Here is a 13,253-nt window from a genome sequence, read left to right as displayed (position 1 = left end):
ACTAGTTGCTCTACAAGCTATGCTCTCTTGCCACTGACTTCCTATACTGCTTTTCCTAGTTAGCAAGCAAATAAATTATGTAACTAAAACCGGCCATACATGAGACAACTATACTTCCCATCTCCTCCACACAGGAGCCCTCAGCCATGTGTTTTCAATGGGGAGAGAAGAGAAAGCTGCTGCCATAATTCCCTGACAGTGTCTTATCTCTCCTGAAAATAAAAGGATTTGCTGTTGAAGTTCCTACTTCCCGATATACGGTGAGCCTGATCTACCAAAATCAGCAGATTCAGCTGAATTTGACCTCATTTGTATATGGATGTTAATACTATGGCAGGAATACTAGCTGACCATTGGATATAGGGCCCTCTAGTGGTTATATCTAGAACATAAAGTCCTGAAAAAATCTAAACTATCCCAAAGCCTAAAGACCCCGTTACACGCAACAACATCACTAACGAGATGTCGCTGGGGTCACGGAATTCGTGCCGCACATCCGGCCTCGTTAGCGACGTCGTTGCGTGTGACACGTACGAGCGACTGCTAACGATCCCAAATACTCACCAAATCGTTGATTGTTGACATGTCGTTCATTTTCAAAATATCGTTGCTTGTTCTGGACACAGGTTGTTCCTCGTTCCTGAGGCAGCACACGTCGCTACGTGTGACACCCCAGGAACGAAGATCAACAGCGTTCCTGCGTCCTCCGGCAATGAGGTGGGAGTGACATTTATGCGGCTGCTCTCCGCCCCTCTGCTTCTATTGGTAGCCTGCTGTGTGACATCGCTGTGACGCCGCACAAACCGCCCCCTTAGAAAAGAGGTTGTTCACCGGCCACAGCGACGTCATTAGGAAAGTAAGTTCATGTGACGCGCACTACCGATATTGTTCGCCACGGGCAGCGATTTGCCCGTGACGCACAAACAATGGGGGCGGGTGCGATTGCTAGCGACATCGCTAGCGATCTCGCAGGGTGTAAAGCAACCTTAAGGCTGTGTAAGCAAGTTGTGTTTTTTCACAAGCAGCGTTTTAAACTGCCGCGTAAATGTATGCATTCTGCGTCCCCAGCAAAGTCTATGACAATTAGCAAATTCCATGCGCACGTTGCGTTTTAAAACGCAGTATTTTGGATGCCAAATTTTTTACAAAATCAATGTATTCTAAAAAGCAACATGTCACTTCTTTTGTGCGTTTTGGATGCATTTCCATCTTTGTCTGTGGGAGAGCAAGCATCCAGAACGCATCAATTCTGCACCCATTCTGCATTCAAAATGCATCCAAAACGCATCATTTTGCATGCGTTTTGAAACGCACATGCAGTAACAAAACGCTGCTTGTTATTTGTCACTCCAGAACGCAACGTGCACACATACCCTAATACTATTTCAACAACTATTTTGAATATTCTTACTATTAAGTCTTTATTACCAAAACTAATTCTAAAAAGTCCAGGAGACGAGAGGTAGTAGTAATTAGGTAGTTTGACGGGGAAAGGTAAATTAAAAGGTTCACTTTAAGGTTAGAGTTGATCACTCAGGACCTCATCAGAAGCCAGAGCATAGAGATGCCAATTAAAGATGGCTCCTTCTCCCATGGAGCTGTGGAGCAAAATATTAAAAACGTATTGCTTGCTGTAATGGAATAGTGTGCCTTGGTGATATCAGACGTCTGTTGGGGGTTTAACGTGTACAGCATTCAAACCACTCACCTTTAGTCCTTTTACTCCGCTGCAGTCACATTTGCTAGTTACACACCCGTTACATGCCTAGAGATAAAACCAGAATTTGTGTTACTAACTTAGGCATAAATTATCAGTCAATAATAATAAATGCAACTCAATACTTTGCATAGACTGTTTTAAAAAACATGAACTTAATTATTGAATATGTAACCTGCATTGAAGTTCAACAAATACATTTAAAAAATGAATAGCAGTTGTATCTGGCCCTGGTTCCCAAGTGGGATCAAAGATAATACCAGTATAATTATCGATGAAGTGGATAGAAGAAAAGGGTTAATCTGCGCTGCCAGAAGAAGATTACTAAAGATCGATAGAGATTAAAACATCTGATTCTATAGTGCTACGCGTTTCAGAGCTTTATAACTCCTTCAGGAACAAAATCAATAATGTACATTATTTGTTCCTGAAGAAGGAGTTATACAACTCCGAAACACATAGCACAATAAAATCAGATATTTTAGTCTCCATAGCTCTTTAGTGATCTTTGGGCAGCACAAATTAATCATTCTTCCATCCACTTCATCGCTATCTTCATGGTTTCGGCAGCAGCCATCCGTACTATGTGGTTTTAGTGGTTATGTCTTTAACACAACCACATCAGGTTAGTGCACCTAATTAACTGCTTTTGGTACCACCGGATAAGACACCATTTGCACCCAACCTTCTTTGTCTTTTCAGTTTTTATAACGTACAAGTATAATTATGGCACATTGTACATGGGGAGGATTTTTACAATTTTTTTAGTAGGAAAATATGGCATTTTCAACAATCCTTCTGGAAAGACTTTAAATGTTTAACCTACATCTGTTATATATGAACTATAAGCAGCAAAAACATGAAGAAAGAAAATACATAATTTAGGAATCAGATTCTTCTAGTCAATACGACATGCTGGAGTGTTGCAAAAATTGAAAAAATGCTATATGTGATTGTGCAATGACATTATCTATTCGATGGAATGCAGAGAGGGTCTGACAAGAACAGTGGTCTGCACCTTGCAGCTTTCTCCATCTGTTTCCATTACAGCATCATAATTCATCTGACTTGGGTTGGCACACAACAATATGGGAGCAATGAACATAACTCCATTAACAAGTTCCATTCCAGGTATAAAAGCCATGAAACAACTGATTGTATACAAATCCTAAATCCTTCCAAATACTTTACTTAGGTAGAAACATCTGATGATGCAATAACGTGAACATTCCTTATCTAAGCAGTAGCACTTGCCGCCATTGATATCAACTGATATATGGTACGCTCAGAATGGACTCATATCTGCATGAACTGTGGCTGATGAATGTGTCCGCCATCAGAACATATTTTTCCTATTATCGCTAAATGCAGTTTTTGCAAGCATTTTCCATTTATCCCTTTTTTAAATATCTGATTAAAATGCCCTTGGTTCTTTGATGTGGTGTATATTATAATGACTTCAACTTCGCAGTATCTCAACCAAATATGGAGCTATGGATCTACGCTTATCTCAGGAATGTCTAGTAGCCTCTTCACTATGAAATTCTGATGTGACATGTTATAGGCCTGGCTGCCCTTCTAGCTGAATGCCTTCATTTCCTAGTTAACAATCCCTATGAGGAGATTAGAACTTATTTATAAATATAATATGTTAAATGATTTATTTTACTTTACAGTATTGTATAAGAAAACTAAGGGCCGTTTCACACATCCGGCATTTTGCCGGATTGCCTGATCTGGCGCACTTCAATACAGTGTGATACAGTACAATGGCAGCGCGACAAGCTCCAGTCATATGCTGTCATGTGACCGGAGCATGTAACCTGGAAGTTGCCGCAATGCCATTGTGCTGTATCACACTGTACTGGAGTGTGTCAGATCCGCCAATCCGGCGAAAAGCCGGATGTGTGAAACGGCCATAAGAAAACTAGTACAATAAAAACTAGTATCATAGCAGTTCTGTTGATATTGATGGGATAGGAAAGAACCTACAACTAACTTAAAGGGGTTTCCACTAGACAGACAACCCTTTTTCAATTGATATATTTTCCCTTATGAAATGACAACACCTCATACTCAACTGCAGTGCTGGTGTCAATCCAGCAATAACAGCAATTCAAGTGATGCTATGTAATGCGAGCCCTGCAGCCAATCAACAGCTGCTTCACTCTCACTTCATTAAGACGTTTATCGAGATTTGGTAGAAATCAGAGAGCAGCACCACTAAATTCTTCTGGGTGTCCATTTTCTCCAAAGGAATTGAGGGTGAAGTGGCTGCTGATTGGCTGTAGATTGGCGTAACATAAGAAAGTCACACAGGCCCCAATACAGTCAATGCCATCATCGCTGAAACAATGCCGGCAACAGTGATGATTATAGACTGTTGTTTTTTTATAAGGGGAAATATAGCAATTGAGAACGGGTTGTCTGAATAATGGACAACTCCTTCGAAGGGTCATTTCCATCTCAGCATTTCTTGTGTTTGATGGGAAAAATTCAATCTATATGTTAGAAACAGTTCCACGTGACTGAACTACACTGACAAGCAAAAGAGTAACAATGTTTTGAACTTTTGACTTTCAGGTTCCATTTCTCACGATCTACTACAGTTTTAAACATGATACTACCTTCATTTTATAGAAAAATCATCTTCTCTATCTCATACATAAATTTGACTACGTTATGCAGATTCTTGTCATGTCACTGTATTGTTACTGCTTTGTTCCTGGTGGAGGAAAAATCTTTTTCTTCCTTTATACTACAAATTACAATTGTTCTCACATTCCCTAATAGCTCAGTGTATTATTATGTTGATTCTGAAGTGAAAGTTCTCTGGTTCAAATCGACAAATCGAGGAGCAGCTATGAAGAAGATTTCCCAAGGGTAGACAAACAGCATCATCCAACTCATCAATAGCAGTCTCTTGACCAAGAAATTGCCAAACTGCATCATGTGAGTGCCATGACAGTTGGAAGAATATGAAATGAAGTCCATCCACCCATTTAAAATCCAAAAGGTGGACGTCCAGGCAAAATATCGTAGTCAATAAGCCGGCTAATCACAAGGTCTATCAGTTCTTGCGTGAGAATCACGGCAGTGGAGGTGGCTCCTATGCTTTGAAATAGTGATATCACAGACATCCATACAAGCACTGTGTGATGCACATTACCCAACTCTGGAATGGTGGCCACAAAAAAGGTAAGAAGCATCAACTTAAATAGCGTCATAAGTTTAGTTTGCAAAAAAGAATGAAAAATGGACTGTAGAACATTGGAAATAGGAAATTTGAAGCAATGAGTGAAAGTCAATAGACTAGGGTCTGATGGGTACAAAAGGGTCTGGAAGAATCAAGGGGAAAAGGGGCTGAAGGATTGAGAAATTGAAGGAACTGTCACGTTCAGTGGAGGAAGCCTGATGACATGGGATTGTTTCACAGCCAAAGGCATTGGATACTTGACTAGGCTCAATGATGGTCTGCATGCTGACCTACATGTATCCTTCAAGATGAGTTACTTCATACACTTGATTACTATGGGTATAAAAAGGATGACGTAGTGTTCTAGTAGGACAACGACCTCAAAGCATACGTTGAGATGGTTCAATGACAATGAATTCGAGGTGCTGGATAGACCCTCACAGTCCTCAATCCTAAACCCAATGAAACACTTGTGGGTACAGTTGCAGAAAAAGCTGTTTACATACCCAAGTGAGTTGACCAGAATGCACAAACATTGGGAATGTGCAGAAGAGACCCAAGAACAGATTTCGATTGAGTCATGCTTGAATCTGATTGAGAGCATGCCCAGAAGGATTCAGGTAGTGTTAAAAGCAAAAGATGTATTTACAAAATACTAAAAAAATAAAAATTAAAACTTAGATTTTTAGGCGCAAAACAGGTAAAAAGGAGGAATATGGCAAGTATCTGCATAACTAATCAAATGCTAAACAGTTGCAAGTCAAATCTATGTATGAGATAGCAAAGATGATTGCCTATAAAATAAAGGTATTCTCACATTCAAAGCTGTAGAAGACAGTGAGATATGGAGCCTCAAAGTCAAAAGTTCAAAACATTGTTACCCTTTTGCTCGTCCGTGCATCCTGTTTCCATAACTTACATAGAAACACATATGCTGATTACAAAACTCAGGGGTTATGTAAGCATGTATCACAATGCAGCGCAGTTTTTGTAACTCCAATTCATTTTTGCAATTGGAGTGGAATTTACAGAGACAGTGTAGCTCTGCCCGATCTCCAGAGGTCGGAGTTGGGGTTGCCAAATTTACTTTTTATTTTTTTATGGACAACTTATCAAAATATCATATACATACAATATTTTTTAGGTAGTCTAGGTATTTTCTAGGTAGTCTTCTGCTAGGCATTGCTCCCACTAGCCAGTTTCCTACTCCACACTGATGAGGAGCAAATACCCCGAAACAGCTGTCTGTGGATGGATACCATGTTTGGCATAGGTGGTCTCCTTGACTGGAGACTGCCCTTCCCGTGGTTGTTCCTTCCCGGTGAAAGACCTGGCTAGTTTTCTGCCAGCATTGAGAAACATGTGATGGTGTCTCCGCGGCATTCTTGTTTTGCATATTTTCCCAGGGGGCCTTGATCTAGAGTCACTGCGTTGAGAAACACGTGATGGTGTCTCCATGGTGTCGGATGTTTATCTCCCCGAGGTCAACCATCCTTACCTATGTAGTCTTCTACTAGGCATTGCTCCCACTAGCCAGTTTACTACTCCACACTGATATGGGGCAAATACCCCGAAACAGCTGTCTGTGGATGCATACCATGTGTGGAATAGGTGGTCTCCTTGACTGGAGACTGCTCTTCCCGTGGTTGTTCCTTCACGGTGAAAGACCTTGCTAGTTTCCTGCCAGCATTGAGAAACATGTGATGGTGTCTCCATGGCATTCTTGTTTTACAATATTTTTTACGTAAGCATTGGAAAATCTAATAAATCATGATGATAAGTGATACATGTATACAGCCCATAATTCTGATATAAAGACATCAGCTACATTGACTGCAAACTATAAAATCATGGTACTTTAGAGTCATAATAATCTGTATAAGTTTCTTCAGCTTCAAAAAAATAGGATAGGATAGGGAAAAAAAGTGCCCTATTTTTATGTACTGTCCTGTAAGTTTGAGTTTGGATGAAGTTATTCCTGTCTCAGCCATAAAAAAAAGCTAAGAGAAAAACCTTTCAACATATGGTAACTGAAAAGAAAAGGCATCCAGAGATATGCTGTGTTTATGGATGTGCCACACTAATTATTAGTTGTCAGGACATGAAGCAGCTTTTGAAAACTATGTATGTCAATGGGCCACAGTACCTACATACAAAGTACATACCATAGTATAATAGTCAATCATCAACTTAACTTCCTTGTGAAAGGATTGTTTGAGAAATTTATGGCACTGTACTTATATTTTTTTACATTAATTACAATGGGGTTGCTTCTGCAGGAAACACATGGATTTCTACAAAAACTCCCTGACATCATCTTCACTTCAGCAGCCACTAGTGACCCTTGTTATTAATAAGATTAGTAGTTTTAACTATACTTAAAGTGGATTTAGCTTTAAGGGTATGGACTGAAAAAAATCTGTCTAAATGTGTAATATATCTCATAATGTCAAAATAATATCCAGCTTATGAGATGAGGGTAAATTAGACTATAAACATTATGAAGGACAAATGTGTACAATCTCCTTATGCTTTCCAAATAAACATCTGAATAGTATATTGCTGGAACCGCACACTAAAACTAATCAGTGATGTGGAATGGGACTAGAGGTCATTGCCGTTAATAATTGCATGTGAAGGTCTGCAAATATCATCTTACTTACCCAAGGATGTAACCCATTCGTTGCTGTGAGGATAGGGTCATTTCTATTTCAAGATGTTTTATGCTTTATTTATATTGTGCAGAAGTAATGGTATAATAAGGATCCTGAAGTAATTATTATACGTTAAAGTCATTAAAGTCAAAACAAAATAAAATGTTTACTTTACAAACATCGCCAAGTGTCATAGTGGCGTCAAGATCTGTGGAGACTACTGATTCTGGCACTCTGCCTGTTAACGTCTCTGATGTCTCTAATCAGCTCAGGCAGACTCAGATGTCGACCCACAGACTTATAGTTCATAGGCAGGCTACCAAGAGTTACCAAGAGTCTGGGCTGTTAGTTTCCTTGATCACATGCTGTGGAGGAGCCAGTCACATTCACTCCCCCCACATTATTCTGGCTGGACACTTCCTTTAATACCAGCTATAGCTTCTCTATATGGGTCTGGTGAGGTGTTATAATCCAGATATACTGATGGTTGTAGTACTTTATTGCTGTGAGCGGTTGTAGCGTTAACCCTTGTTGTCCTTTTGTTACTGCCTTACTTCTTTTGCTTTTCTTCCTAGTTTCATACTGTTTGCCCCTACTAGTTTGCAGAATGTCTGAGTTTTGGTTTTTCCATATCTGCATTTATCTGTGTTGCCCTCACACTTTTGCCCCTTCCTTCCATTTGGGAGGGGGACAGTTTAGGAAAATAGTAAGGCACAGGACTCCAGCATCTCTGCCATCAGGGGTAATCCAGAGGTTAGGGATAGCTTAGGGTCATCTAGTGTGAGGGAAAGTGCAGTACCCCCTGTCTCTCGCTAATCTACAGTCACATCGTGGCATTGATATAGCTTAAGTGACAAAAAGCACACAATAGGGCATCACTTGGCCAATATATGTTGTAGATAGTATGGTGTTGCTCACCTGGGTAGGTTGTGTCAGGGACAAGTCCTATGTAGATATAGATACTAGCTGCTGCTGTGCCGTATGCTGGAATAAAACCAGCAGTAAATGCAATATTGTAAAGGGATATACGGATAAATTTGCTGTGCTGCAGGTCAAGAAGACATCCAAAGGAGATGATGGTGTAAAACAAAAGAGCAGAATTATTAATCTATGCAGTTCAGAATTCCTTCAGCAGGAAAAACTGTAATCAATTCTGAAATGCATAGATTAATAAAACTGGTCTTTTGTTCAACACCATCATCTCCATTGGAGCGCAGCAGATTTATCCATATGTATCTTTCCACTAAGGCAGAAGTAGATGGCAGAATGTACAAACCTAAGGCTGTACATACCAAGTTCTGAGCACCATTATGGTCTTGCCTGTAAAGTATGCTGTTAAATGTGGTGCATTTTCTTTGTAGTAGTAAATGACCTATAATTTAAGTAGCAGTTTATTTGTTGTTTTTATTGATGCACTAATCAGAACCAACGCATTGCCATTACTTTTTGTACTGCTATATGCACAGCGAAAATTGGTTCCTAATCCTATAGTCTTCTAGGTTTATTTAATTTTAACATTCTCAGTGACTGATATTGTGCCAGCTAAATAAACACACACATATAAATATACATGAGAAACCAGAGATTCATTTTATGATTTTAGGTCTTGAAAATGCCAGTCAAATCATACTGTATACATTACCATCTCATAAATAGTCATTGTCATAAACAGTATCAAACAGACCATACTAGGCTATGCTAATAGAGGCACAAAATACTGTACAGCAGCGTTCCCCAACCTTTCTGACCTTTAGAGCCACATTCAGCGCTGAGAGGGTCACAAGCCAAAGCTTTCCACAGAAATCACACCCAGTATACCAATATCCCGGGGTCCCTACCTTACCCCCTTACTCCCATTCAGATCTGCTCTTCTGTGTGGGTCTACACAAAAAAATCACCATCTGGAGACCTACTCTTCAAAGCTGATTATTAAACCTGAAGCTAATGCACTAAGCTGGCAGACAGCTGCAAGCCACACATCATAGGCGACAAGTTCGATATCCCTATTGTCTAGTTTATAAAGAAAAGTAGAATTATTCTGTCTCTCAAAGAAGACCATGGCAAATAAAATACATAATTAGCTTTAACCCCCTCACGACATATGACGTACTTATATGTCATGGTACGTCATGGTGATCGCACGGGGCACAGAAGCTGTGCTCCTGCGATCGCCTCCAGAAACTTATCATAAATTATATCCAAGCTTCACTTATTGCAGCCAGGGATGGTCCCTGTGTCATCCCTGGCTGTTTAATCCCTAAATTCTGCAAACATCAGTGATTGCAGCATTTAGGAGACTGGTAGAGGAGTACGCTCGCTCTCCCGTGCAATCGGGTGATTACGGTGGCCCAATCACTGCCATGGCAACCCGAAGTCGTCATAATGATATCATGACGATCTCTAAGTCAGCCAACAACGGCAAGCTTCTTAAACCATGCCAGGAACATAGTCTAAAGGGTGCTTTACACGCTGCGACATCGCTAGCGATTGCTAGCGATGTTGCGAGCGATAGCACCCGCCCCCGTCGTTCGTGCGATATGTGGTGGTGAATAATATCACTACGGCAGCGTCACACGCACATACCTGTTAAGCGACATCGCTGTTGCTGCCGAACAATCCCTCCTTCAAGGGGAAGGAGCGTTCGGCGCCACAGCAACGTCACAGCGGCGTCACAAAACGGTCGCCCAATAGAAGAGGAGGGGAGGAGATGAGCAGTAATTTACAGAATCCTGTATCTCTGTTTCTTAGACTCTCTTGTAACAGGGTTCATGAGTCAGGATTGGAGAATGGCTGACATGGTACCGATATTTAAGAAAGGTAAGAAGGTTTATCCAGGCAACTACCAACCAGTAAGTCTGACATCAGTGGTATGGAAAGTTTTTGAGGGCATTTTAGAGATGACATGCAAATTATGAGGAAGTTAGTGCAAATCTTGATGATGGTAATGCAGCTGGTGTGATCTATCTAGACTGTGCAAAAGCATTTGACAGTGTAACACATAACAGCCACTATATAAATCACTTGTAAGACTACATCTAGAATATGGGATCCAGTTTTGGGCTCCACAATTTAAAAAGAATATTCAGAATTTAGAGTCAGTTCAGGCAGGTAACTAAATTATTACAAGGAATAGAAGGCCTCCATATGATGAGAGGTTGGAAAAGTTGGGTTTGTTTAGCTTAGCAAAAAAAAGGCTCAGAGGAGATCTCATTTGTATGCATATGGTAATGCTCCTGTCCCTCACATGCATGTAAAAAGACCCTCCAACACGGCGTTTCACGGAAATAGGTGTCGGCTTCTTCAGGGAAAGTGTATGTACATGTGTGGTCAATATAAAGGACTGGTTCATGACTTATAACTTCCAAAGACAATACTAAAGACCAGGGGGCATTCACTGCGGGTGGAAGAAAAGCGATTCCTGCAGCTAAATAGGAAAGGGTTCTTCACAGTTAGAGCAGTCAGACTGTGGAATGCCCTACCACAAGAGGTAGTAATGCCAGACACTATAACAGCTTTTAAAAAAGTGCTGGATGATTTCCTCAGTACATATAACATTGTCGGTTATAGATGATTTAGTGATAAAAATCTATAATTGATGATGGAAGGTTGAACTTGGTAAACCTAGGGTTTTTTTCAATCTATGTAACTAAGTAAAGTGAATTTCTCCCTTTTAACAACATATTGTTTTAGGTCCTAAATTCTATAGTGATATATTTATTGCTTTACCTTTCTATTCAGTATATAGAAGTAGAGGGATGTTCCAGGACTGACAGATTCCTAACCTATCCTTAAAATAGATAATCAATATGAGATTGATAGGTTCCAACACCTCGTGCTCCAACAATTAGGTCAAATTCACTTTGGCAGCACAGCAGCCCTGTGCATTGCTATTTTCGCTGCCTTGTACTGCACTTAATCTCCCATTCACTTGAATAGAAGATAAAGCGGCCACTAAATAATGCGTGCTTAGCCTAACATCTACTGTACATCAAACCTTATTAAAAGAGTGACTGTATACGGGAAAATGTATTGTCAATTATTCTGTAGATAATGTTTTAGCAGTGACTGTATAAAAAGAACATACAGTATATGGAGGATCACATTGCTCACAAGCCAAATAAAAGAAAAACATAAAATAAGACAAAGAAATAAAACAAAATTAAACGAGGAGGAAGGAACTTCCACCTGCTTCCTGCTGAGAAATGCGAAATTTCCTCTTATAAGAATAGGAAGGCATGTTACAAAAACTTCCCAACATAAATAATGACCTCCAAGTCTATTTTCATAGGACAGTCGTATGTCATACCACTAAATACTTCATACTGCCGAGCTGTTGTGGAGCAAACATGACAATGTCTTGTAAACGTAGCAAAAATGGTGAAAAGTGACACTTAAACAGTAAGAAACAGCATTCAAGTGACTATTCTCAATATATTGTAATGTAATAGTGTGGGTGTTTTACCGGAGGAATGCTCCAGGGTTGCTCCTGTGAAGAAACCCGCTCCTGGCACCATAGACATTTTGATTCCGGTTTGTCGCTGTTGTCAACAGACTGGACATTTTGCCCGAGGATGTCCTTTGAGTGCCCAGAGCCAGGAAGCTGGGACCAGCCCTCTAGCACCACCACCAGCAGCCAAGCAAGAATAATTGTTTTCATATGCAAATGTTGATCTTTTTTTGCATTGATGATACTGCTGACCGGTAACTGTTTGAATGTTTACAAGTTTTGAAATGTTTGATGCTGCCTCCCATAAAGGGAAAATTGTTAACCTGTTTTTGCATACAAAAATTACGTTGTACTAACTTAGTTTGTTTGCAGCCCAGGAGTGCTGCCATTTGCTGTGTGGGAATGTGGCACCCCTGAGGCTTCAGTCGCCACAGGGTACTGCATCTCTTGTAAGATGTAGTACTCATCCCGGGTAAGGAGAGGTTAATCGCTGGTGATTCTCACATTTACACTCCACAAACATTTAGGTGCCTTTCCACTAGGGGGATGGCCTGGGGTAGATAGGGGGGTTGCCATCACGAAACATGGGACTTTCCCGGTCACTGAGCCAGCCACCTGGGGGGCGGGCACCACTTGGGGAAAGGGAAGGAGCATCTTCACACATTGCCAGTTAGGGCACAGCTTGGGGTGAGACGCACCTAGGACCTCGGTCCAATCTTCTTCTACTCACACTTCTGAGAGCGCCATAGGACCCGTGGCTTGGAGCATCCAGCTCAGCCTGGGTTTTCTACAGCTACACGGGATTCCAGGGTCTGCGGCGAGTGCAGGAAACACCCGTGACCCGTTCCTTATTCCACATTCACCGGGATTGGAAGGACCCCAACCAGAAAGGACTCACACTGGGAACACCGGCGGTGACCTCGAATTGCTCAGGATCGGCTGGGGCCCATCACAGCGGTGACCAGTGCTTTGGAAGCGGCTACTTAAACTGTGAGTAAAACACCTGGAACCCACAGAGACTGTGTCCGCCTGTCATTCCTGGCCCCGCCATCCCGCGCCCGCCATCACCACTCTCCTCATCATTCTCACCGGGGCCCGCTCCACCTGTGTGGAGCAGGAACACCTTGGCTGCTACTACCATCCGCACCAGAGGACAGCGACAGCAGCGGCGGCTAATTCCCCGGCCGCATACCGCAGGTGGCGATACGAAATCAACCTCCACCATCATCCTTATTCCCC

General features: G+C 41.3%; 1 protein-coding gene across 1 annotated transcript in view; it reads right to left on the bottom strand.

Moving 5' to 3' along the window:
- COL4A1 (collagen type IV alpha 1 chain) overlaps positions 1–13,253 on the bottom strand; it is a 307,217-nt gene that overhangs the window by 223,426 nt on the left and 70,538 nt on the right. Inside the window, exon 2 of the mRNA XM_075336674.1 lies at positions 1,709–1,765. Coding sequence (XP_075192789.1) covers positions 1,709–1,765 — 57 coding nt within the window. The remainder of the gene's footprint in view (positions 1–1,708; positions 1,766–13,253) is intronic.

The sequence above is a fragment of the Anomaloglossus baeobatrachus genome, chromosome 2, assembly GCF_048569485.1.
Source record: "Anomaloglossus baeobatrachus isolate aAnoBae1 chromosome 2, aAnoBae1.hap1, whole genome shotgun sequence".
NCBI lineage: Eukaryota > Metazoa > Chordata > Amphibia > Anura > Aromobatidae > Anomaloglossus > Anomaloglossus baeobatrachus.
Note: the sequence above shows the minus strand (reverse complement) of the source record. Positions and strands in the feature narration are given on the sequence as shown.